The following is a 27,915-nucleotide window of genomic DNA, read 5'->3' as shown; positions in this document are numbered from 1 at the left end:
GCCAACTAAGAAATATAGACGGAATAATAGTTATAAAATCACCATTTTGCAACCATCATAGCAGTTGATTCAGGCAAGAATTATCAACAAACATTGAAACCTTTGGACAAAAGTTTTGAAGAGGAACAGGGTAATTACATAGTCTCAAAGTACCTCTCCACATAGATAACTAATTATTTACATAGGAAAAATGGCTAACATTACAGTGAATAAAGCTGGGCAGATACCACCTTAACCAACTAGTCAAAGTAAACACCATTAATAACGGGATCAAGCGATACCATGTTTCTCCTCACGTGATATAGTGAGGACACAATATCCCATAGGTAGTATTCCTGCACCCTACAAAAAGAGAAAAGTGAACCTGAGACAACATAAGCCAACATAAGAAAACATGAAACAAAACCAAATACAGGGAAATTTTACAAAACACTGACCTGTACTTTTCAAAAATAATATAATAACGGTGAAAAACTAGGGAACTGTTCTAGATTTAAGAGTCTAGATTTAAGAGACTAAAGAGTCATGACAGTTAAATGCAATGCGTGATTAGGGATCAGGCACTGGATCAAATCCCGTATCAGAGGGAAAACTGCTAAATAGGACATTATCGGGCCAATTAGTGAACTTTGAATATGAGCTATATGTAAATATCATATCAATGTTAAATATCCCAAGTTTGATCATCATACTGGGACGAGGGGTGTATACGTAGGTATATAAGAGAATTTCCTTGTTCTTACAAAATACACACTGAAGTATTTAGGGAATTAGAGGTATATATTACAATTCAAATGGTTCATAAAAAACACACACACACACACACATCCATATACACATATGCACCCACACACAGAAATAAAGAGATTAGGGTAAAATATTAACTCTGGTGCAGCGGGGTGAGGAGTATATGAGAATTTTTTGTACTATTCTTGCAAGTCTTCTGAAAGTTTAAAATTATGTTAAAGTAAAAAGTTAAAAAATAAACTGGGGATGAGGATGTAGAAACAATATGTAGATAACTTTAGAGAAATTTGGCTGTGAAGGGGAGCAGAGAAATAGGACTGGAGAGAGTCATAGATATAAAACACTAGCTCTTTAAAAATCAAAGAAACTGGAGCACCTTTGCACTCTAGATGTAAACACTGATAGGCCTCAGCCCCTCCTTTTTAAGCAGAGATATTCAAACAGAAGCCCTACCCTCAGGCCCACCAAGACTCTCCCACCTTTAGACACCAGGAGCTCATCTGAAAACACATTTTATTCCTAAAACTGCAATCAGGGAAAGACTTTAGGGCTACCACTTGAGGGCAGTACAAAATGCTTTGTTCCCGGTGGTTTTATTGTTTCAGCTGTTGGAACAAAACCAAGCCCTTTACATGATTTTCTTTCAAATGTATTATGTGAAATAAACCTTCTAACACAGCATTTTTTTCAAGTGTTTTAAACAAGAAAAGCCCAACATAATTCATAACAGGAGTTTGGGGAAAGGAGAGAAGGGGTGAGAGAGAGGGTCTCATGTTTGGAAAAATGCCTGCCACATGTTCTGAGTTTATAAAGAATAAATGATAACAGAAAAAGCCAAGCATGTCAGAGTTGGAAGGGACCCTAGAGAAGGATGAATCCAGCCCTCTCATTTCATAGATGGCACTTTGGGTCCAGAGGAGGGAAGCAGCTTGGTCAAAGCCCACAATGACATGGTAGAAAAGGTAATGGTTTCAACACTCATCAGTTTGGTCTGTGAAGACAGAGGTGGTGATACTTTCAAATGACATCACAAATAACAGCTTGCAAAGAGATTGACTCCATCATTGCTATTGATACTGAGTTCTTAGAAAAATTGTGACACCTCAGTTGTGAGACTGACCGTTGTGTCTTCCTCTACTCTGGGAAGATATAATTGTTCACCTTCAACTTTTACCCACTTCAACTGGTCCTAATGCTTTGGAGAGCATGGGTATGATCAATCATGTTCAACCTATTTCCTACCCCTTTCTTGCAGGAGCTTTCTGACAGGACCCTAAGAGGTCACACAGGTTAGACTTTCCAACATTGGGGGATGGAGTGAAAGGGCATTGGAAAGAAAGTGAATGGGTATATGGCAGTACACTGTTTGGAAAAAATTAGCAGTACCAGTGCAGTACAGTGGAGGTGATCTTAAAAGGACAATCAGAAAATCCTAGTGGAATGTAAAAACTCTAAATACGACCTAAGTACATAATGGAGAGTAAAGTCACTTTAGACTGATCAAAATACAGAAACCAATGTAACTTCATATCATGCTAATCAGTGGGCTCAATTACACAGAAGGGCTTCTGACCTCATTATTATCTACAGAAAAATGCTCAGGCATTTCAAAGATCTCCTAACTTGGCCCCAGGCCACTCTCTAGTCTCTTGTCCTGCCATAGGTCTCATTCCGTGCTCCAACCATTTTTTCTGAACACTCACTAACTGCAGTGGTTTAACTACTATGTCAGGCTATGGTCTGCACTTGGTCCATTTTGAAGTTCATCTAAAATGCCACATCCTCTGCATGTTTCCTTGATCTGACCTTCACATTTACTCGAAGGTTCATTTTGGCTCCCTTGGGCATTACATGTATTTATCTTTAGCATTCATTTCTGCCTTGTCTTCCTCACTACATAGTGAGCACTTTGAGGGCATGGACTGGGTCTTAATGCTACTATTATTTTAGGGATTGTTTCCATTTATTAAGAATCTACCAACAATCTTCCTACCTCTGCTGTCTTTCCAGCTCACTACTTCCAACACCTCAACTCCAATAGTTCTCTGACACTACTCACCCCCCTGGATCCTACAAGCCAGTGATCCCAATATCTCTTCACCATTCCTCACTCATTTGCTTCTCTAAGGACACCACTCTCTCCTAAATATCCACATGTTCACCAACCCAGAATATATATATTATAAAATTAGAAGTTAATAAGGATAAACACATATCAGGGAAGGAAGAAAAATAGATGAAAGAGTATACGAGAAGGGGGAGGGGTTGAGATTTTAAGAGTGGTCAGAAAAGTCCCCATGGATAAGGAAACATTTGAGAAAAGACTTCAAGTAAGTTAGAGAGTGACCAAGAATATATATGTGGTGGGGAGCAGTCAAAAAAAAAGGAAGAGCAGATGCAAGGCAGGGGTGTGCCTACTGGATTTGAGAAACATCAAGGAAACCAATACAGCTGGAGCAGAGTGAAGGAAGGGGTGAATGATTAAGAAAGGAAGTCAAAGGGGTGATAGTATCAAGTGGGGTCTTGTAGGCCATTTTAAAGACTTTGCCTTTTACTCTGAATGAGATGGAAAGTTATTGGAGAGTTTTGAGTAGATGAAGAACATGGTATAGCTTAGGTTATAAAAAGATTATTTGGACTATTGTGGAAGAAAATAGATTATAGGTAAACAAGGGCAGAAATCAGTGAAACAAATATAAGATTGGTGCAATAACCCTGAGATGATGAGGCTTGGGGCAGGGTGTTCATATTGGGTGGGGGGAAGAGAAAGGGAAATATTGATGATGTAGAAAAGAGAGAGAATTGCTGGAGCATAGGGAAAAGGATTGACTTTCAGAGTACCAAAGAGAGGGCTGAGTATGAAAGCATGAATGCAGATGGGTAAGTTATTTGTTGAGAGGGAAAAGAGAGAAGGTGTTAGAAGTTTGAGGAAAGAAAAGGTATGAAATAATCATTTGGAGAAATTGTATGGACTTTTAAAATTAAATTATTAGCAGATAGCACTAGAGACCCACTTGAGATTCGTGGTGATGAATTTGAAGAGTCCAGTTGACATTGTTGTTAAGTTTTTCTTAATCTACTTTCTCAAAGATGGAGAGTTAGATTGTCCAGGGTAGGGGTTTTGTGAGGCAAAATAGCAAAGCAAGAGGAAGCAAGGGAGAAGAGGACATGTCAAGGGAATGATTATAATATTGGACCTTGGAATTTAAATGGGTGAGAAGGTAAGTGATGTCCTATGAAGCAAAACAGTTTTTAATTTTGACAAAGTTCAATTTATCTATTTTTCCTTTTGTCGCTCATGCTTTGGGTGTTATATCTAAGAAATTATTGCCTAATCCTTTCTAAAACACAGTTCTGGGTTTTTATTTTCCACCCTTGCAACATTTTAATAACTCCACATTGCCCTTAGAATAAAAACTTTGTCTCTTATTTGCTTACAAGGCCAGTTTGCATCTCCCCTGAGCCTTACACCCTAACAGAATCCAACCCAAGTGAATTACAATACTTTTCCCAGCTCCTTGCTCTCTTTTGCTTCTGGGCCTTTGGGCACATTATTCCCTCTGCCTGTTAGACTCCTTTCTCCATCCATACCTTGCTTCATCAAGGTAATTTCTACTCTTGTTCCGGGTCTCAGCTTCCACACAGCTTCCACTAGGAAGCCTCCCTTTGTTTCACAGAACAGATGTATTTCTCCAATGTATTTCCACGTCACTGGGATCTTCTTCTTCTTTTAACTTTATTACATTGCATTAATAATTACCATTTTACTTGTTTATCTTCCTCTCTAGGCCGCGTGCTCCTTGGTTGGGGGGACTATGTCTTACTCACTTTTGTAACTCCTTTGCCTTGTAGAGTGTTTGGAGCATAGTATGTACTAAAAGCTTAACTTATTGAATGGATAAATATTTAAATGGTAAGAAGCCCATTTATTTGCTCTTTATATAAGTCCCATTCTTGAGTGAACCAGTCCTTGGGCGTTCTAATCAATGGTCTGAAAAGAATCCCATCAGGCTAGGAGTTGCAGGAAGTTGTTCAGTGTTTTGTTATGGGCCTGAGATAATTAATGTACCCTGAAGTTCCGATCAGAATCTTCTCTGTTAAATCGTAAAAACATAAATAAATAAAATGAATCACAATAGCCTTTTGGTGGACATTTAATTACAGGTATAATTTGTTTTATATAGGATTTCAGATTTACAGGTTTTTAAAACCAGTTGGTTTACTTGGATCCAATTATTCAATGTTAAGGATTTACCAGACCCTACTGCGTTTTGATGTAACAGAAACTACAAAAAAAAAAAAAAAAAAAAAAGTAGCTCATTGAATACTTATTGTATACCTAGCACAGTACTAATAACTTTATATAAATTATCATCATTTAATCCTTACAACTGCTCCGTGAGGTAGGATTATCATTTTACGCACGAGGGACAGAGTGGTGAAATAACTTGTCCAAGTTCCCAGGGGCAAACCCAGGATTTGAACCTAAGCCTTTCTGACACTAAATCCATGTTTTTAGCCATTTACTTCCTGCATCTTACCTAATTATAATGTAAAATTTTGCAAAAAGAACTGTGTATCTTACTTGAGGTTAAGCTTGACAGTCAGTCAGTAAGGCAAAAATTGTATATTATGAAAATTACCCCTGAAAAATTCTTGCAGTTTTTTTAATATAATATAGACACGTTGTATCTACATAAGCTCAACACAGCCAATTATTTTCTTCAGCTTTAGGTCAAATCTTTGCTTCTTTAGCTGAGCATCAGCTGAAATCTTTGACTTGCATATAGAGACAATATTGAAAGTAACAACAAAAACCCTTTCTTTAAACACTGAGCACTGATGGTGGGCATAATTGCATTCATATACAGTTAAATGCAAACATGATGTTACTCTTCCATTTACATACTTTGATTTTTCTGTACTGGGAGATAGGGTGGCTAGTGCCTCCAGTGCAAGTATGTACCCTTCTTTTTGATCTCTCAGGACCAAATGTTGCTGTGAATTGGGGCAGTCTCCCCAGACATTTAAAATTTAACAGATTTACTTTGAGTCTTTGTTAGGGGTGAGACACGGTGTTTATTAGTAAAGCTCATGAACATGGGGCCATTATAAAGATAACTAAATCCTTAATCATTACCATAACCATAATGCAATAAATAGTCTCCATTTTTTTGAGCACTTATACCCATATGCTAGACATTGTGCAAAGTGCTTTATAAGCATTGTACAATTTTCTTTATCACTCTGATTTAGTTTGCATAAAGCTGAGGCTCAAAGACTTTTAATAACTTGTCCATGGTGTTAGAGCTTACGGAGGACTTCATTCAGTCTCAAATTTGTCTGATTTCAAAGCCCATCCTCTTAACCGCTCTGCTGATGTCAGGGTTCCTGGCCTATATACCTTACTTCCTTTTGAAAGGGTGAAATAAATGTCAGGGCCACTAGATTTGAAAATGCCGTCAACACAAAACAATAATGGTCTCCTTTGTTTCCAATAGTGATTTTGCTTCTCTGAGACTCTTCAAACACATTTCTATAAGCCTCTTCTGGCCCAGCCACGATTGTCTCTAGGTATTTTCTAACACCGCCTCCATCCTTTTCTGTTAGTTCCTCCCTCTACCATCCCCACCATGCTCCATCCCACCAAACATCTCACCATGCCCAGGACATACTTGTTCTTTTGTCCTTTGCTGACACATTCTTTACCTGGAAAGCCTGGCCCCATTGTAAGGCAATGGTCAGGAGTTTGATGAGAAGTACTAGAGGGTTTTACAAGTAAACAGGGAAATGACAAGATATGATTTTTTTTTAATTCTGTCCATAAGGAGAATAGATGTAGGTGCAAACATAGAATTGGGATTAAAGAGCTTTAGCAACGGACCACAAAAGAGGCAATGGTGGCAGTGAAGATGAGAAATGGTCGTATCTGGAATATATTTTGAAAATAGAATTGAAATTTCGGATATATATATATTGGAAGTTGAGCTAAGAAAACTTGCTCATAGGTTGGACTTGGGCTATGAAAGAAAGCACAGAATCAAGGAAGAAAAGCAATGAAGGCCTAAACAAGGCATCCTCTATTTGTGTTATGAGATGTTCAAGACACAGTCATCGTTTTAAACTGAGACACAACTGTGATTATGGCTTCAAAAATCTTTGAAAGAGTTGTCTATTTGTCATGAAGTGTATATGCGGGTTGTCTTAGTTTTCTCCAACTATGTGAACCTGCTAAGTCCAGGACACTGTGCAAGGCTTTCTTACAAAAGTTGCTTCATTTAACTTTCCCCAAACTCTTAGAAGTAAGAATTAATATTCCTGTTTTACAGAAAAGAAAACCAAGACATAATTTATCATTTGACTGAGGTCATGCAGTCAGAAAGGGCTGAGCTGAAATTTGAAGTCAAATTTGACTCTAAAGCCCAGGCTCCTGTCACTTACAATGATTTAAAGATACAGAATCAGAATTCCCCAAACTTTTCTCCTCATTACTTGAAGACTCTGTTGACTCTCATGTGCCCTACTTTAGAGCCCAAAGCTGGCAAACAGGACAGCTTTGTTCTGTCTGTAGCCCATCTACTGACTTGCCTTGTGATTTAGAGCAAGCTTCTTAATTTGACGGTGTCTCAGCATTCCCACATGTTAAGCAGGGCTAGTAATTAGTTATGGAAACAATGCTTTGAAATCTGCAGATGAAAGGACCTGCAGCCTTGAGTGAAAATATCGTCTTTCTAATAATATTCTTTTGGTTTCTTATAGCTTCTAGGACCCTTCACAAGGAAAGAAGAAAAAGAAAAAAAGAAAAGGAAAGAAAAGGAAGTAAATAGGACAAGTGTTAAACTGCATTTTCTTGTTCACTAGAAGCCAATGGAGCTTTTGGGACATAAATGTAATAATCTCCCTTACTGTACAGTACTCAATAAATATTACAAATGAATGAATAAATTTTATTCAAAACAGCATTAAGAGCTGTTTTGGAAGACCACTGAAGATTTTTAAAAATGATTTCCATTTTGTTTCTAGCTTCTTAAACCCTAAATTCTCTCCAGGAGGAAGATAAAGGAGCTCACACTTATTTCTGTTGTGTGACAGGTATCAGGTTAACTGCTTTCACATGGAACTTCATTTAATCATCATTATACACTATCAGGCAGGTGTTATTATTACCTTCAGTTTACAGGAGAGAAAACCATGGGTTAGTATAGTTCATTGACTTGTCCAAGGTTACAAAACTAGGAAGTTGCAGAGCCAACGCTAGACCAAGCTGGGCCTTCCCAATTCTAAATTCAGGCTCTTTCTAGGACACCCTGATGCCCTGAAAAATTAGCAATGATGACGACTTTAAACAGTCCTATCACACCCTGGGTGTGTGGTGTTTTAAAATCCTTACTGCATGTTCTTTTCAGTCCCTGGCACAGGGACAGTTATTTGTGTAGCACAATTGTTATTATTGTGCAGCCTCACATATTCTTTCTGCCCTGGGCAAACATGAACAATAATGGGCTATATTTATGAAACCAGCAGCTTGGAAGCATGAGCTCCAGATTACCATTACAATTGCAGTATAATTTTTTTTTTTTTGGTAGCTTAGCACCATTTATATGGAAGGCCGTTCTTAAAGTCTCATGCAAATAAATTAGTTCTTTGTATATTCAGAGAGATCCCCACAGTTGGTTGTGGTTTTTTTTTTTTCATAGTTCCAATCAATCATCCTGCATTTCTAAATGCTGGCATCACAGATGTGCAGTGTTCAGGAAGAGCTGATACAACAGTCCCCTCCAAAAGTCAGAAAGTAAAGAAACACAAATCACTGTGGTTTCCCTTAAGGATGGGTTGGCGAGGGGGAGTAGGAGTTAGAGTAGGATAGAAACATGGGATGATAGGCTGATGACAAAACTGTTCATGCTCTAAGTTCTCCTCTTCAGGATCATCTTGGGTTTAGGGTTCTTATAAATCCGGAGCCTCATCTTCCGGTTTCCATGGTTAGAAGCACCATTTTATCAAGTCTCCTCGGGTGTGAGTAATGTCTGCAGGACACCAGCAACATGCCCTAGTAAAAAGTACATTTGAGTCAGAAGGCCTGTATATAATTCACTATGAATTTGGACAAATTCCTCTTCTGTAAAATAAAATTAATAATCCTATAGGGTTGTCATGAGGATTCAATGAAATAATATGAAAGCAGCAATTGTCGGTTCTCACTATCCAGATTGAAGTCATCATACACAGCTTTATTTACCTAGGGAACATTTACTTTTCTGATGACAGGGGTATGTGTATCAGCTGTTCAAGGCAATGTGTCTGCAAAATTGACTTAGTAATTGCAGGATTGTCTGAGGGGTAGAGAGTTAAATGGTGAAGTGGTCTTAAAAAAATGGTATGCTTATAGCTAGTACCACTTATTGGACATCTATTCCAGTCCAGGCTCTTGGATAGGATGTTTATGCATGTTTTCTAATCCTTGCACCATCCCTACAAGGTAGATATTATCTCCAATGTACACATTAGGAATGTGAGATTTAGAGACCCAGAGAAATTAAGTGGCCCTAGAAAAAACACGTAAGCCCTTTTTGTCTGCTCCATGAAGCTCATTCTTGTTACACTGAATTAGATAATAACATATCTTCCATTAGCTACATTATACTCTCCTAAAATAGATTTGGGATATGACCCAGTGCTTTGATGAGATCTGGGACACGCATTTGCAAACTATCATTGGCGTATCGTTCTAAAAAATCCAGTCCCAGAAGTTCTAGATTTTTTTTTTTTTTTTTAGTTTAGACCATCACTCCCACCCCCCACTACATGTCAAGTTTTTAATTTAAACCAGAACCAATGAGCAGAGAAGGAAACGAGTACAAATTATTGGTGGTCTGGAAGGGGCCTGGAGCAATTCTAATATAATGATTTTTAACTAGTCTTCCTTTGCTGAGAGGTCTAATTATCATTACTGTCATTTTAACCAAGGCCCAAACCTGATTTAAGCAATCCTTATTTAAACAAGTTATTTAGAAAAATCTTTGTTCCATGGTTTTCTTATCTTTAAAATGGGGATAAAATTAGGATCCAAATAATAACTGCACAAGACTATGCATTCAGTTCAGTTCAACAAACTTTAATCATGTGTGTATTTAACTCCGGGAGTTGTGCTACATGCTGTAAAAACATTTATAAACTGTGATATTGTATACATTTGTCTTGTTTTTTTACTTAATATCAATCACAGAATAATTATAATGATAATGCCTTATATTTCCTCAATATTTTCCACATTGATTTGCATGAGAAAATGAGGCTCAAACACTTTTTTATACATGAGAAAACTTTTTTATACATGAGAAAATCAGGTCACACACTAAATGACTCCAATATTCTCTTTACTTCCCCACATTGCTTTTCTAGGAAACTATACACTGGGACTCTATTCACCCTAAAGTATCAATTTCTTCCATGACTTTCAGATTTCTTAGTGAAATTTGTGTATCTATGTCTTTAGGTATTTTCACAGATGTTGTTTTATTCATCCTCACAACAATCTTAAGTTTGTACAACTAGAAATGGTAGAGCTAGCATTGGAACGTGGGTGCTTCTGATGTCCAAGCCCTGTTTATTCCACTATGCTATACTGCTTTGGTTATGAGCTGTCTAACCTTGTGCAAATCACTTGACCTCTTTGGCCTTTAGTTACCTCACCTGTAAAGTGGGTATGGTGATTACTACCTTTCAGAGTTGGGAAGCTCAAATATCTTAATGTAAAATAGAAAACTCAAGTAGAAACATCAGTTGTTGTTATAGCTGATAGAGGTACCAAGGTGGAGTAATTTAAAACAGTATCTCCCCTTCTCCCTTGAGTTAAAAAGAATAACAGCAAAAGGAGGTTAAGGGAGATTCTCTTGAGTAAGCAGTTGTTCACCAGACCTGTATGGCTTATTCTTCATGGCTGGACCTTGTAAAAAGGGGTCTGAACAGAGCCAGGAGTTTCTGGGGGGCATTTCTGGGATGGTTTGCCTGTAGTGACAAAGGACTAAAAACCTAGCTGGGTTTTAACTCAGTCCTGGGTTTAGTTGGCTCTCCTGGTGGGTCAAATGGCGACTGCTGTGATAATGGTTACAGAGGTGTGGGTTTGATAGAGTTGCGGTTTATTGTTGTGGGAACCCACCATGACTGAGAAAGGGAGACCAATTCTGGGTAAAAAACATTTATTGAGGCTTCCTTGGTGCCAGACTACACTGTGAGGGGAATATAGTAGTCAGTCGGCATCCTGTCCTCAAGGATTTCACAGTCTGGTGGGGTACAGAAAAGCACGCAACTACCTTTTAGAAACAAGGCATACCAAGTATAATAAGGAACATATCAGAGCAACTAAGACATGGGGTGGGATTTCCTAGAAGGCTTCTTTAAGTAGGGAGCGTATAAGCCAAACCTTTAAAGCGGAGGCCTTCAAGTAACTGGTTGGTTTTTCTAATTGAAGATGGCAGCATGAGAAAGTGTAGGATGTTTTATGTTTAATATAGGCAGGAACCATGGGCTTTATTAAGTACATACTATTTGCTAGGGTCTGAGGATCTAGAAGTACATCAGAAACAGTACTTGTCCTCAAGGAACTCTCAGTCTAGAGGGGTAGACAGATGTAAACAGTCACCAGGGTGATGATGACTTCATAAGGTAGAGAAAAAAGGTTAAAAAGAAAAGCAGGTGTAAGTCTGACTTGGGGAGGCTAGCAGATGCTTTGCAAAGGAGTTGATACTTGAGTTGTGTCATGAGAAAGTAGGAGGAGTTTGCCAGGTGGACTATGGGAGGTTTTAGGAGGGCTGTAGGCAACTGAATAAGTCCCAGTGCTCTTTCATTGAACAGTCTAAGGATGGCAGGCAGCAAGCATGCAAGAAAAGTATTCCTTCCCCCTCTCTTCTAGGTTTTGACTCCTGGAGGGAATGACTTAAGTTTTCTTTTTCAATATCACACCCTAATAGCAGATGGTTAAATGAAAGGTTTTGGAGTCGGACCTGAATCCTATTCTAGCTATATAATCAGGTGTATGACCTTTGGTATGACACTAGTGTTTCAGTTTCCTCATTTATACGAGTACAACTTATGTCTCAATTCCTTCATTAATACAATTCAAAAATAAAGCACCTAGCACAGATTCTGGCATATATAAAGTACTGTTACTATTTTCTATCATTATCTTACTTAGTCCTCACAAGCAGCCTGGACTTTGGGTATAATTTCCCCCTTTTTTCAGAAGCAGAAACTTAGAGTAGGTAGGTGACCCGCCTAAAATTCACAGCCCGTCCGCCTTAATTTCGTATCCGCGCCGGGTTTTTCCAGGCCACTCCGGATTCAAGCTCCGGCCGGGCAGCTTAAAATCCAGCGCCAGGATTTGGGTACCACCGCGGCCTGCGCGGGGCGGGCGGGGCAGGCGAGAGGAGGGAAGTTGTCGAAGTTAGGGGAGACGCCCGCCAGCCCGCCCGCCCGGGCCTCGCCTCCGGCCGCTCCCTCCGCCTCCTCCCCGCCCCGAGCCCCCGTCCGCCCGTCCTTCCTTCCCCTCCCGTGCATGATGGAAACACCATGGCTGCGGCGGCCCAGCTCTCCCTGACACAGGTAACACCACCCGCCCATCCGCCGGGCTCGATCGGTCGGTTTCCCCGGCCGGCCCCCTCCCCCACCGCCCTGTGGTTCACCGACCCGGGCAGTTTCTCTCGGCCCCGGGAGAGGTGGCCGATAGTGAGAGCGAGAGCGTGTGCGCCGGAGGGAGGGCGCCATCCCCAGTCCGGTGCTCCGCCGCGGCAGCCGCGACCCCACCCGGGGTGGGTCGGCGCCCCTGGCCCCACTCCACGCGGCGCCCCAGCTAAGTGCACCGTGCCCCCTCCCCGCCTTAGTCGGTGCTGGGTCCCTCTCCCCCCACTCAGCTTTCCCCCACCCAGGAAGTTTCCTCCTTCCAGGCCAGACCGTCCCAGGTGAGCTCCTGTTGAGCTCGCGCGGATCGCCCAGGGCAGCCCTCGGCCCGCTCGAGGCTCACCCTGTGGGTTAGGCAGCGCGCTTCCCCCAGTTAGAGTCACCTTCCCAAGTCGGACGCTCAAGGCATCTGGGCTCGCTAAACCGGCCTTTTCCCCCTGGATTCCAACGAAAGCCCTCCCTTCCCCAACAGTTTTCTCCAGTCAGTCTCTGTTCCAAATGTCTTATCCGACCCGCGTGCTTACCCTGCTAGCCCCTTCCTGAGTTCAGCCTCTTCCCCTCTTGATCAGGTTTCGTACTGGGTCAGACCCCCGGTTAGTCCTTTCCTCCTCACGTCTGTTACCATTCCTATCTCCTGTCCAAGCGGGTAGCAGGGAAACATCCTTTAACAGGTGTGGTGGTTCCACCAGTCTTGGTGCTGGGAACGGCCATAGAGAACACCTGTCCTGGGGGAATTTTCACCAATACCGGTTCTCAGGGTCTTTCCTCTTGCTTTTCTGCTTCCTTCAGAGCCCCAGTCCTTGTGCTTCCCAGAAAACTTCTCAACATCACTGACTCTGGCAGCCTCATTCTTCCCTCTCTGTAAAGAAAGTCAGTTGTAATCTTGCCATGATGTCCAGGATAATGAGGTGACATGCACCTGTCAGTACCTTCCCACTCCTTTGACCAAAACTTATCCCGGTCTCACCTTATCAGCATGTTGTCTCCAGAGCTGGTGGCCAGGTCGGTTCCCCTTGGCACCCACCCCAACCTTCCTGCCTGCCTTTTAGTATCTCCCTGCCACCTTGTAGTCTCCTTGGCCTGGATTTTTCGTGCTTCATAGGCGTTAACACTGGGATAGGGTATACGTTTGGGCTGGAGAGTTTTCATTGCTGGGATCAAGAGGTTTTGGGATGTTTTGCTTACCCCACTGTAAGATAGACTGAGTGAAAAGTTGTTCTCCCCTGGAACCAGGAATCTCACATAAACGTACCTGGAGTAAAATAACCCCAGTTTGCAAGAATTACTACTCATAAGTGAATGTTTGTTTCCTAGTTTGTTTGGTGTTGCTTATCCTATTTTGACAAGCAGATAATGGGGAAGAATCCTTGGAATGTGGTGACTTAGTTTTGGTGGTGAATCTCTTTGGAGGGATCCTCCTGACACTCAAATTTGAAGAATGGCAAGATTGACTTTTGGGTGTTCACTCTTTTATGAGTCTAGTTAGTCACTTGCATTAAACAAGATCCTGTTGGCAGGCTGGTGTTCTCTGGCTCAGTTGGTCAATTCGGGTAGGAGTTTTTCCCCTCTTGAAGATTTTGTTCCCTCGAAGGCCTTTGTAGGTTTACTTCTTAGCTGTATGCCTGCCTACTTTATTCTCTCCCTGGGGAATACAATGCTTTTAGTTTCTATTTACTAGCATTCATCTCTGAAGGTTTTCTTCAGGCTCTGTCAGTTTTATAGACATATAGACAGTTAAATAATTGAAATATGTCCTTATGGTTACATATTTAAATATTAACATGTATACAGAGTACATACTGAAGCAGGAGTATTATACTTCATTGTCTCAAATGCTAGGACATACATTGGTGGTTCATTTATATTGACAATTCAAATAAGTCAATTTAGAATATTTTGATTTTAAGACATTAAAAGGAAGTAAGATATATTGTAAAGGCACGGGAAAAAGAACTTTTCCCAAGTGTTAATATACCCTAATATGTGCCTCCTTGTTATTTTAAAACTGCTGATTTGTGTTTTTTTAATTTAATTTTTTAAGTGCTGGAGGTACTAAACTGGGATAACAATGCAACCTAGTTTCACATTCAGTATAGATATGTTTATGTCAACCCCTCCCCCCAAAATATCTCTGTCTTCTCTCTCTCTCTCTCTCTCTCTCTCTCTCTCTCTCTCTCTCTCTCTCTCTCTCTCTCTCTCTCTCTCTCTCCTCTCGCTGATATAGGCATACTCAAGTGAGAGAGATCCTCCAGGGCAGGGAATATCTTTTAATTCATCTGTCCTCTCTCAGTGCCCATCTGGAAGAAAGTGATTAATAACTGTCTTATGAATGACGGGAAATTCTAAAGGGCTCTATAACAGTTACAAAGATTAAACATGCTGAAGTTAGTTTCTTCCTCTGGTCATGAGATAATAATGGCTTTGGAATAGGTTCATTTATTCAACAAATATTTGTTAAGTACCTATTATGTTCTAGGCACTCTTCTGGGATTGTTTAGTTTATAATTTTTTTTTGCCTTTATCAGTTAAGCAAAACCGAAAGTTGGGTGGAAAATGTGAAAAATGTTTTGATGTACTCCTTTCTCCCTCTTCCCCTTCCTGCCAACCAACTCTCCAACTTCTCAACTACCAAAATAAATTATCTAAATTATCATATTCTAGCTTATAGAGAGAATACTGGAGTAATGAAATGTTAGTTCCAGTCCTAGCGCTGCCAAGAGCTACCTGTATGGCATTTAGTTAAGTCTCTAGGCCTCAGTTTTCTTAACTTTAATATTTATTCAACAAGTGTTTGTTGAGCATTCACTATATGCTAGGAATTATTCTAGGTACTGAGGGTATATTAATGAACAAAATAGATAACAATTCTTGGAGATTGGAGACAAAATATGGAACTTACATTCTAGTAGGGGAGTTTGAATTAGTTAATCTAAGGACCTTTCAAACTAACATTCTTTTTTATAGATCATATTCTATGATTTGTAGATCTCGTGGTGACTTTTCCAGGGTACTTTAGTTCTGTGTAGCCTTAGTATTTTCTAATTTCAGTTGTTTTCATGAGATGTTCTATTTTTTTCTTGTCAACAGAAGTAGAATTTGAGAAAGATTTTGTGATTTATGTTTATGGTGATAGATTACAAAAGCATATTAATAATTCCCTTAAAATTTTTCCAATTGCCCATTTGTTCCTCACGTCTGTGTCCCTAATAATAACAAAAATACCGTTAGCTTCCCTTTGGGTGTTACCGTATGCCAGGAATTTTATTTCACTTAATCTAACACTCTGTTTTACAAATCAGGGAAGTAATTTACATAAACTAGTAAGTGGTAGATCTACTATTTAACCAAGGTCTGTAGGACTTCAAAAGCTGTCTATTTCACTGTACTGCTCTGTGAACTAGATGCTTGGCATATCCAGTGCTCCCTTGCATTTTTATTTTCTTTTTCAGTATATGCCCTGTTGTCCTAACTAGGTGGTAAACTTCTTGAGGATGGAAGCCATGTCTTTTGCTTCTGAATCTCCAGTGTCTTTCATCATATCTTGACAGTACAATTGTGGGTGCATAAGTAGTGCTCTTCATGATGATAAAAGTTTTATTTTATTGAAACGTGGCATGATATGAGTATTTTAAATAATCTTCCAGCAGTTCAGTTTTATGGTGAAGTTTTCTTGTTTTAATTGATAAAGGATTATTTTTTTAAATATTTTTTTTTAATAATAGAAAGTTCTTAGAATGGGACTGGGTTAAAATAATCTTAGTACTGTATATGGTCGAAAACAATAAATGCTATAAGAATATTTTTCCTCTTAGTGCTTTTTTTTTAATTGCAAGAGTGATATAACTGCATTATAGAAAATTTGGAAATTGGAGGGAAAAAATCTCCCATAATTTCAGTTTCTCATTTATTTTCAATTTCATTTTTAAAAAAACTATATAGTGTTTGTTAATAAATGTATCATCTTTGAGGTCTGGTTTAACAATTATGACAGTATATAGAGGGCAGAGTATGCAAATTACAACATGTTGGCAGAATCGGAAAAGGAGTCTTTATTCAGCATGGTACCATATTGAGTTCCTACTATGGGAAAGGCACAAAAATGATATTTTTCTTTTTTGCCTGCAATTACTCCAGTATACTCAGGAAATCCATGCTTTCTTGAGTGATATCTAAGCGTTCTCAAAATTGGCTTGGAATGTTCAGCATTTGGGAGGAGATGTCATAGTTAAAGTTAATTAGGAACAGTTGGGTTTGTCCAATAGTGAGTCTCCCAAGAATAACCTAGGACTGTATTCCCTTGTTTTTACTCTGTTTACGTACAGAATGATGATAACAGACTAACATGTAGTAGAAAAAGACCAAGCATCTTTATTTAGCAACAAATCATCGTTCTAATTTCTCTCACTAATAGTCTGATATGAGGCTCAATCTAAGGTCTTTTACTTGCTCTTGAAGGAATTATGAACACATTTTGTGTACTTCTTTGTTTTGTGAGTTTTGGACTTAGTAGAATTGGAACTCTGGAAACCAAAAGCAGGAAAATGACTTAAGAGAGGGCAAGGCGGGGTGGTGGGGGAGGGAGCTGGGGGCAGAATGAGAGAGGGAGGGAGGGAGGGAGGGAAGGAGAGAGAGAGAGAGAGAGAGAGAGAGAGAGAGAGAGAGAGAGAGAGAGAGAATATGAATGAATTTGGTTACTTGGAGAATTAGCAGAAATAAATGAAAAATTAATTCAGGCAGCCTTCATTAGGCAAACCTATGCACTGGAATTTCATTTTAAAGTTGTTGAACTCTCATTAAGAAGATAAAATATTGTGCCTTCATTAAAAATTATGTTTATTAGAAGTTTGTAATAATCTGAGAAATGTTATAATTTGAATGCTGTATTACAGTAAAGTGGACACATTTTATATAGACAAACGATCTAATGCAGTTAAGCATGCGTAGAAAAAAGACTGAAAGAAAAAAAAACACCCCAAGATTTTATAATAGTGTTATTAAAGTATTTTCTCTTTTAAATTGAAATCAATAACTATAGGTAAAAATCTGCGTTCTAAGATTGCATTTACACTCACATTTCATCTTAAACATCTTAAACATTCCCATCTTTGGGATTATAGAAATTGGTCGGAGGAATGATAATAATAATATTTATTATATAATAATTGGTTTGGAGAATTCATTCAGAGGACTAATTTATAATTTTGTGTGCTGCTTTATAATTTACAAAGCATTTTATGCTTTTTCATTTGATCTCAATAAATGGACAAGGCTGTTATTTCAAATTGGAGAATACTGAAGCTTAGAATTTGCGACTTGTTTAAATTTTACAGTCAGTAAATAAAACAATAAAAAGTGAAAGTCTCCTTTTTGCTCTGGGTCCTCAGTCTCCTTCCTAGGGGCATTCATTCTTGCCAGTTTCTTGTGTGTGTTTCCAACAATGAATAGTCTGTGATGTGTGTGTATAATGTATTTGTCGTATATGTATATATATTTATATGTACACACACATACATATACTGTATATATTTTTAAAAAATCTTTTGAGTAAGCTGGATATTGTTTCATGGCTCATTATTATTACTACTCACTCTTTTTGATTGATCTAGATTGTTCTATACCAGCACATTTAGATTTCCCTCATTATTTTCAAAACTTAAAGATTTCCCTTATATGAATATGCTATAATTTATTTAACTAGCCATCTAATGATGGACATTTATGTTGTTTCCAATCTTCTGTAATTACCAACAGTGCTGCAATGAATATTCTTTTTAACCTCTTTGTGCACATGTGGATGTGCATTAGTTTCTCGTGGGTACAACTTTTGGACCAAAGGATATTTTTAACTTGGATAGATATTGCTAATTTGCATTCAGAAAGGTTGTACCAGCAATAGTATTTGAGTGTGCCTTTTTTTTCCACAGCTTCATCAACATAGTGTCTTATCAAACTTTTGATCATTGTCAACCTGATATATAAAAATGATATTTGTTAAAAGTTGTACTGTGCTTTCCTAGCACATAAATGTGAACTTTTAAAAAATATTTTGTACAAAAGATGGAAGTGATGTATAAGAAACTTATCTTTGTGATTTAAATAATGCTTTCATGAATTGGAGGTGTAATTAAAAAATAAAGGTTGAAGCTCTTTTAAAAACTTGTTTTTATGTGGTTCAGATATACAGACAAAAGTAAGCTTCACTTCCTCCTCCTCTAGATTAGGGATTTTGTAATGGGAATTTAACAGCACCAAGAGTTTCCTGTCTAAAATAATCAAGCTGCTTATTTCCTGTTATATTTTCAATAAAAATAAAAATTTGGCTAAGAACATACTTTTTTGGGGAAAGCTTTTGTATTACAATATATACATATATATATTTTTAGATCATGGTTTCTCAACCTTGGCACCATTGACGTTTTGGGCCAGATAATTCCTTGGTGTGGGGTCCTGTCCTGTGCATTGTGGGATGTTTTGCAGCACCCTTGTCCACAAGGTTCTAGTAGCACTCTCCCCTGTTAAGATAATCAAAAATTATCTCCAAAAATTGGCAAATGTTTCCTGAGGTACAAAATTGCCTAGTTGAGAATCACTGGTTTAAATACATACTTTTTAAACTTAGTGATCTACTAAGGCATCCAGGAGATACAGAGAGGTATGTGCTTTCTTGGGATAGGGACAGGGGAATAGTTTATCTTCATATCTTTTATTCCCACACCAGCCATGAGCCATGAATGGCTAATTATGCATAGATATTGAGCTTAGAAAACTTAAGTGGTGAGACAACTGGAAATTGTGAACTTTATTTTACGTGTGATTTTTCTGCCTTTCTCAGTGTGGTTTTATTTTAGTTGTAGAACAGTTTTGTCTAGTGGGCTAAATATTAATGCAGAAATCCTGGAAGGGAAACATTCTTAGGCTACTGTTGACAAGGAAGAGGACTGATGTTTTCTAAGCTCCTGATAAGCAGTAGGTACTTTTAGGTGATTTACATATAGTATTTCACTTAATCTTCACAGCCTTTCTACAAGAAGGAGTTAATCTTCTGTATTACTTACTCAGGGTTGTGTTCTAAGTGGTAGATTTGAGATTTGAACCCTGGCACGTCTGCTCTCAAGCACATTTGCTATGCTGCTTCCTGTAAACAGTCATTGACAATATTTCAGATAAATTTAGGGATGAAAATGAACATTCACATGATTCCTCTGCAAAAGTAATAAATTATTCATATGATACCATGTATCAGAGAAAAATCCCCTAAGAAACAAGCTATTTTATTAAATAAAATCTAGAACCACTAGGTCTAAGGATTGCTGATGTTCCAGATATGAACATTGTTGAGAGGGTGGGATAATGGGAAATCTTGGGCTTTGCAGTCAGAATCACTTAGGATTAATTCCCTTATTTTAAAAGAGCTCCAACCTTTATTTTTTAATTACACCTCCAATTCATGAAAGAATTATTTAAATCACAAAGATAAGTTTCTTATACCTCACTTCTACCTTACTTTTGTACGAAATATATATTTTTTTTAAAGATTTTTTTTTTTTTTATTGAGGAAGGGGAACAGGACTTTATTGGGGAACAGTGTATACTTCCAGGATTTTTTCCAAGTCAAGTTGTTGTCCTTTTCAGTCTTATTTGTGGAGGGTGCAGCTCAACTCCAGGGGGCGCAGCCCACCATCCCTTGCGGGAGTGGAACCGGCAACCTTGTGGTTGAGAGGACGCACTTCAATCAACCGAGCCATTCGGGAGCTCAGTGGCAGCTCAGCTCAAGGTGCTTTGTTCAATCTTAGTTGCAGGGGGCAGAGCCCACCATCCCTTGCAGGAGTTGAGGAGTTGAACCGGCAACCTTGTGTTTGAGAGCCCACTGGCCCATGTGGGAATCGAACCGCAGCCTTAGGCATTAGGAGCACGGAACTCCAACCTTTTGAGCCACTGGGCCGGCCCCAAAATATTTTTTCTTTTTTTCTTTTTTTTTTTTTTTTTACTTATAAAAAGGGAATAAACCTGTAGGATTTGTTGTGAAGATTATGTAAAATAATGGGTATAAAAGTTTGAAATCAGTTTAAATGGTAGCAGCTATTGGTAATAATAACTACAACCACTAGCCAAATACTTATAATTGGTGGATTTTAGTCTTACAGGGCTGTTCATTTCTTACAGGGCTTAATTTCTTACTTACAGGGCTGTTAATTTCTATGAAATGTTGCACTTAGAATTTTCATAGATCACTGATACCAAGCATCATTGGTAACTTCATTCCATCTTTTATTTTATAGGTGCAACACATGTATACTTATGCATATACTTAAAAATGTGAAACTTATATGCATTAATGGTGCTTCCATTATTGCTGGTTGATCCTTTTTTTATTTCAGAAAACTTTTACTGAATGCCTCCTGTGTGCTACCACTGTGTCAGGCCTTGGATATACAAAGAGAATGAGACCCAGACTCATGCACTGAAGTAACTTTTAGTCTTTTAGGGAGCTTCACAGGGACTCTAGAGTGAGAAGTACTGTGATAATGGATGATTAGAAGTAAGGCACTGGACTGCTGTGATTATGATGGTAATTTAGTTTTTAATTTTTTCATCATTTTGTAGTATCAAATATTGATACTGCAGATGATATTTTAAATTGTACTTGAAAGGACAACATGAAAGTATAGGAACATTTGATTCAAGTCAACTTGTACTTTGGTGCAATGGAGAATATAATATCCATTTTCTTATGATTTATTCTCTGCTTTTTCTTTGTAATAAAGCAAGACTTTTTAGCCTACAGCATAAGACATTAGAAAGGGGTTTCAGAGGATGGGCTTTAAAGGATCTGTGACCTACTGTAAAATAGTATATAAAATATTTACAGTATCAAGATTTCTATCCCTGGGATACTGAAAGAAGTTTTATACAGTGGGAAGAACACTAGACTTAGTACAAGACAAATTTGGATTTGAATTCTCCCTTGGCCACTTATACTCTCTCTGGGTGACCATGGCAAGTTACTTAAACTCTCTGAACTTCCTTTTCCTTATGTATGATGTTTATACATTGTTGGAATATAGGAGACATTCAGTAAATGGAAGTGCTGTTATAGGTATTGATACTTACATGCAGAACTCATATATGTATTATTTAAATTTCTTTTTTTTTATTTTCAAAATTCTTCACTCAGTACAGAAAACTTGAACGTGCAGAAAAATGCAAAAAAAGCATGGATCACCATCCACCCCATTCTTTAAATTTTTGTTTGTTTACTTCTTGGTTGCTTTTTCCTTTACATTTTTAAAAATGTGTTTATAACAACTCTCTCTTTCACACACGTATAATTTTGTATTCTGTTTTGTTTAATGATATAGGTGTTTTCCCATGTGGGCTTCATAGTGTTTTTTAAATGTCTTTAGAATATATTCATTGAAGCCCTTATGTGTACAGATAATTTATATATCAATTATAATTAATGCTGTTGCAAATAACCTTTGATGTACCACCATTCACTGAATCCTTTTTTGTAGAGTTACAGACTGTACTTACTACATAATTCAGTTATTGTTCTACGATACCTTTGAGTTTTGAAATTAAATTTGAGTGATTTTTGTTTAGTTTATAAGATCTTGAGTGACAAAGCAGACAGCAGTAATTTACTTAGATACGAGCAATAATGTCTAAAATAGTGCTGTGAAGGAATTAAGTTTAGTACATTTAATTTGGCTGCAAAGGCCATTTATAGTTTGTAAAGTTCACTTAGCATAGGAAATTGGCGTTAACAGTTGTGAGCTTGAAGAAGATTGGATGATTTCAGTTTGCTTACAGTTTTCATCTTTTGCTGGCTGGGATGCTTTCATTCTTAGTCTGTTCTTACATTCTGTTCTGTGTCTTTGTTTGTTTGTTTTCTGGCACACTTTCATGCAGGGCCTTGTAAGATTTGGGGGGTGGATTCTTGACCATCTGGCATTTTAGAATGGTTTGAAAACTTAACCCTATTAACTGTACTTGAAGCCAGACTTGCTTGAAATGTCCCGGTTTGTCTCTGTGCTTGACAGAGTTTTTTCTTTTATACCCTCATAGCTTTTTATGGATAATTTCTTCCTTATTTTATACAGGAATTTTACCAGTACCAGTGTTCATAGATTAAGGTGGACAAGACTTATTTTCTTATAATGTCACCAAAAAAAACTTCACAAAATATTCTATTTTTAAAAAGAAGTGTATAATTGACATGACATATACTTATACATGTTTAGTAAATACTTCAAATATTTAAAAATTGAATATTTTTTAGGTACTAATTATAGTTTTCATCATGAGACTTGGTGGAGGGAAAAGCATATTCTGCAAATTGTAAATTTACTGAGTTAATTTCTGGTACTAGTTTAAAAATATGTGTCAAAATTAATGATAATTTTTTGGACAATATTTCCATTTAGAAATATGAGCCATCAAGTAATTTTAAGAAGTACTAGAGGTGTACTGAGTTTATAAAATGTTTAAAAATTGTTTAGGTGTTAACAGAGTTTCTTTGAGCTTCCTGCCTTATCGTTCCTTTAAAAAGTTTCTTAAAAAAATTAATTTTATATATAATATATATTCGTGCAATTTACCCATTTAAAACGTACAATGCAGTGGTTTTTAGTCTATTCATAGATGTGTACAACCATCACCAGTCAATTTTAGAGCGTTTTTATCACCTTAAAAAGAAACCCTTTTCCCATTTATGTATCTTTAATTTTGTTTAACAATATCTTGTAGCTTTTAGAGTATATGTTTTATACTTCTTTTGTTAAATGTATTGTTTTCTTGTTTTTCTCTTTGTTCTTGTTAAATTTGTTCTTAAGGTTTTTTAAAAAAATTATTCTTAAGCTATTCAAATAGAATTGATTTCATTTCATTTCATATCGTTCATTGCCAGTGTACAAAAATACAATTAACTTTTGTATATTGACTTTGTATCTTGCTACTCTGCTGAACTCATTTATTAGTTCTAATAGTTTTTTAGTGAATTTCTTAGGATTTTCTACATATAAGATCATGTCATCTGTGAATAGAGGTAGTTTTGCCTCCTTTCCAATCTTTTGTTTCTTGTTTGTGTCTAATTTCCCTGGCTAGAACCTCCAGTACAATGTTAAATAGAAGTGTCCAGGACTCTTGTTCCTGATCTTTGGGGGAAAGCATACATCTACTGGTATATTTTCAGTGTCTTGAAGGTGCCTTTTCTCAGCCATTGACTGTTCAGGAGACCTAGTATTTATTATTTGAAAGAGGTTTAATTCACATTTTGGTATGTACCTCAGGGGTTCTTGAGAGTGGTCCTATACTATAGGATCACCTGAGAACTTCTTAGAAATGCAAATTCTTAGACCTCACCCCAGTCCTATTCTGAATCAGAAGTGGAAACTCGGGTGGGGGATTTATTTAGCCTTTTGCTTGGTAAGTGTAGTTAATATTTTTTAAAAAACTAATAATGCCCTAATGAGTAACATATAGGGTTTTAAGTAAATGAAGCATGTAATAGTCACAAAGTCTGCCTATAATGGGTATTTTCTTCCTTCCTTCCTTCCTTCCTTCCTTCCTTCCTTCCTTCCTTCCTTCCTTCCTTCCTTCCTTCCTTTCTCTCTTCCTCCCTCGCTTTCTCCCTTCCTTCCTTCCTTAATTTTTCATTTTTTTTAACATATGTGGGAACAACCTAGAGTTGCCAATTTTCTGTGCTTTTGGGTAGTGGTTAAAAGAGTGAGTCCTGGCAGGCATTGTACTGCATGGCTTGGTGGAGTGTGTATGGCTGAAAGTAACACACTGCTAGTATTTTACTACAATGGGGATTAAAAAGCAACAGATCTTTTCACATGATAGTATAAGCAAGCTGACAGTTTTTTACCAAAGATTCTGTCATTTGGCTGAAAAACGATGCTTTTTATTTTCTAGCTTTTGGATTATTTCCAGGAAAAGACAATGAAACACTTGCAAGAATGAAAATAAGTCAACATAATACACCACATTAATAGGATAAAGGAAAAACACATGATCGTCTCTGTTGATGTAGAAAAAGCATTTGACAATTCAATACCCTTTTATGATAAAAATACTCAGTAAACTAGCTGCTGATCCAAGATGACTGGTGTCCTTATCAAAGGAGAAATTTGGGCGCGCACACACACACAGAATGCCATGTGAAGATGGGACTTACATGAACTACTAGAAGAAGGAGAGAGGCCTGGAACAGATCTTTCCCTAGGGTCTTTAGAGGGAGCATGGCCCTGCCAACACTTTGATTTTGGCCTTCTGGCCTCCAGACTGAAACAATAAATTTCTATTATTCTAAGCCACCCAGTTTGTGGTACTTTTTAATGGCACCCCTAGGAAACTGATACCCCTAGGAAAGTGATCATGAATTTATAGTAATGCCAGTCTGTCCTATTAAGTGACTTCCTGAGCTGCAGTCTCAAAGAAAAGAAGATCGTTGGGTTCATCCAGATTTGGGAATTTGCTCTTCTGGTATGACTAGAAGACAAGAGGAGCAAGGGAATTGAGGTCATGGGCCAGAGATTATTGAAGTGATGCATCATAGAATCTAAACTGAACAAGGAGGAAAGTAAAGCAAAGAGACTAATGGATCAGAGTCAGAATAAAAGGATCCATGAATAAGGAGTCTTATAGAGGTCAAAGATTAATAACTTGAAAGAAGAGGTTATGATTGGAGAACAAGATGTTTGAAATTGTGATTTAGGAGGTGGAACAGTTTTGTGTAAAGGTAGAAGGGCCAGGAAGGACATTACCATGGGAATAAGAGGGTGGCTGGGCCATAACGTATGTTCACACTGGTGGTGCCTTGTGTAACTGTTTTGGAGAGACCATTGGAGGAAAGGAGGTCAAGGAAGTGAGAATGGTTGGATGGCTTGTCCAAGTCTGTAGTGAAGTCATTCAGTTGGAGGTGGAGGTTGGAGAGAAAGACAATCAGCCAGATGCCAAAGCCTTAAATGAATGAGGTAGAGCAACCAGGAGGTTAAAAGAGAACAGTGACAAGAGAGAGGAGAGAGTCATTTTGTTGAAAGGTAAGAGCTTCAAAAGAGTAGAGCTTTATTTTGTGTTTTTGTTTTTTAAAACAAGAAGTTGAGTAGTGTAATGTGGACAAGCTTCAGAGGTGACCAAAGGGGATTTTAATCCCATTTCTAGAACCTGAGATAGGAAGATTGTTAAAACTGGCAAGCTATCATTTGAGAGGGCTACAAGGGAGGTAAAAGATTACGTTTCATTTAAGCAGGGAGTTGAATGTAACCTTCTGAGAAAAGACTGTGTCAGGCTTTCACTTCAGGAGAGGACCAGGTGTTATTTCATATAAGGAGATGGAAGGAACATTCTCAGAAGAGGTTGAGAAAAAAGGACTTGCCCACCGTTTTATTTCTCTCTGTTAAACCAGTAAACTTGAGAGCAAGGAACATTTATAATTCATTACTGTGCCTAGCTCAATCTTTGGCAAGTAATAGGTTGTCAGTAAATGTTAAATAAATAAATTTATACTCAGCAATTTTTGAGAATTTAGTGCAAGAAGGAATTTCACTAACAGTCACTCATTCCAGTATTCCTTGAGGGATTCCATATATAGGTTCCGTGCTGGGTATTGAGGATATATGATAGTGAACAAGACAAAGGTGGGTTTCTGCTTTCATGCAGCTCATGTTTTGGTGAGGGCGACCAAAAAAAAAAAAGCACAGAGACAAAATCAAAACAAATTGTAATAAAATCCCTGAAGGAAATAAGCAAGGCTGCGGTAGAAAATGAGAGAGAAGAGCACCTACTTTATGATCCAAAAAAGTCTCTGGGTGAATAACATTTAAGTTGAGTCCTAAAGAAAATGAAGACACCAACTGTGCTGTTTTTTAGGAAGAGAAAGTGACACGTGCAAAGGCTGAGTTGGGACAGAGTTTGCTCTTTTAGAAGAATTGAGATACCAGAGTGAAGTTAGTTGCCCTAGGTGAGGCTGGAAAGGCAAGCAGAGGCTGGATCATGCAGGACTCAGAGCCACGGCAAGGAGTTTGGATTTTATTTTTTGTCACATTAAATAGGGGAATGTTATATGTCCTGATTTATATGTTTAAGTGACTACTCTGCAGTCTGTATGGAGAGAAAAATAGAGAGGCAAGAATAAAAGCAGAGAGTATGGATAAATGGTGGTAATAGTCAAGACAAGATACGGACTAAGAAATGGAAATTGGTGGATGAGTTCAACATGTTTTAGAATTAGTTGAAAGGACTTGCTGATGGATTGAAAGTTGAATGTGAGGGACAGGCTGACTCTTAGGTATTTGGCTTGTGCATTTAGGTTGGTGGTGGTGGGAAAGGAATAGATTTTTGGAGAGAAAAAAAAATCACAAGTTCTTCTACATATTTGGGAAACATCTAAGTGGAGATGTAGAGTAGATGTTTAATATTTAAGTTTGGAGTTCAGAGAGGAAGTCTGAACTACAGATATCGATCTGTTATTCATCAGCGTAAGTGTGGTACTTGAACCATGGGAATTGATGTGATCATTTGGGTTAGTGTAGAAAAAGGACATGAGAGATGAAGTTGTGAATGTCCTTTGTAATAGGTAAAGTGCTATACAAATGCAAGAGATCGTTATTTTGTTTCATTTGTTCCTTATGTGAATTTTTATAAATCCATAAATTGGTTATTTATGCTTAAAGATAATGCTTCTCTCAGCGATTTCCATTTATTTTGGGCTGGCCAGAATGACATATGTAGGACTCACTGTTTTCTTAGGAGAGACCATAGCTACTCTTTGTATTCATTTTTTGTCACTCTGCCAGCTAGATTTTTGATCAGTTTGAATTGGATTTAACAAAAGCTAGTCCATTATTGGTTCGAGTTGCTGGTATGGTCTGTTTATACCTATAGTTGATCAGTAGTATAAAGCTGTACCGTCTTTTTTAAATTTTATTTTTCAATTTCAGTTGACATTCACTATTTAGACTAGTTTCAGGTATATAGCATAGTGGTTAGACATTTATATAATTTACAAAGTGATCCCCCTGATAAGTCTAGTATCTATGTGGCACCATAGTTATTACAGTATTATTAACTATATTCCCTATGGGTTTATATTCCCCATAACTATTTTGAAATCCTTTTGTCCACTTAAAAGTCCCTTTCATCTTTTATTTCTGATAATCTCCAAAGCAAATGTGTTCTTAGATCCAGATTTTGAAAGCTTTTTTTAGAACACTGTGCTTAGAGTATTCCTAGGTCTTTGCCTACTAACTGTGTTACTAATTTATAATGGTTTGTTTTAGAACAAGCATGAAATGTTAGCATACTTAGAGAAGGGAGCATTGCAACCTTTATTAGAATGTAATCTGTTTTAAGGGCAGAAGCCTTATGTGATTTTTGTAACCTTAGCCACCTAAACCTGTTGTTCTATCTCTAGAAGGCATTCAGTACATATTTATTAAATTATTAAATGAGTTGTGAATAACAGAGCTGAGGGTTAATATTGTGCAT

General features: G+C 37.7%; 1 protein-coding gene across 2 annotated transcripts in view; it reads left to right on the top strand.

Moving 5' to 3' along the window:
• The first annotated feature begins 12,184 nt into the window (after positions 1-12,184).
• Positions 12,185-27,915, top strand: part of EPS15 (epidermal growth factor receptor pathway substrate 15) — a 105,379-nt gene continuing 89,648 nt past the window's right edge. Inside the window, exon 1 of one of the 2 annotated variants that reach the window (XM_033114558.1) lies at positions 12,185-12,348. In XM_033114558.1, the coding sequence (XP_032970449.1) occupies positions 12,316-12,348 (33 nt within the window). In that variant the 5' untranslated portion in view covers positions 12,185-12,315. The remainder of the gene's footprint in view (positions 12,349-27,915) is intronic. The other variant, XM_033114557.1, reaches the window with a different exon arrangement.

Source organism: Rhinolophus ferrumequinum, chromosome 9 (genome assembly GCF_004115265.2).
Source record: "Rhinolophus ferrumequinum isolate MPI-CBG mRhiFer1 chromosome 9, mRhiFer1_v1.p, whole genome shotgun sequence".
NCBI classification, from domain to species: domain Eukaryota; kingdom Metazoa; phylum Chordata; class Mammalia; order Chiroptera; family Rhinolophidae; genus Rhinolophus; species Rhinolophus ferrumequinum.
Note: the sequence above shows the minus strand (reverse complement) of the source record. Positions and strands in the feature narration are given on the sequence as shown.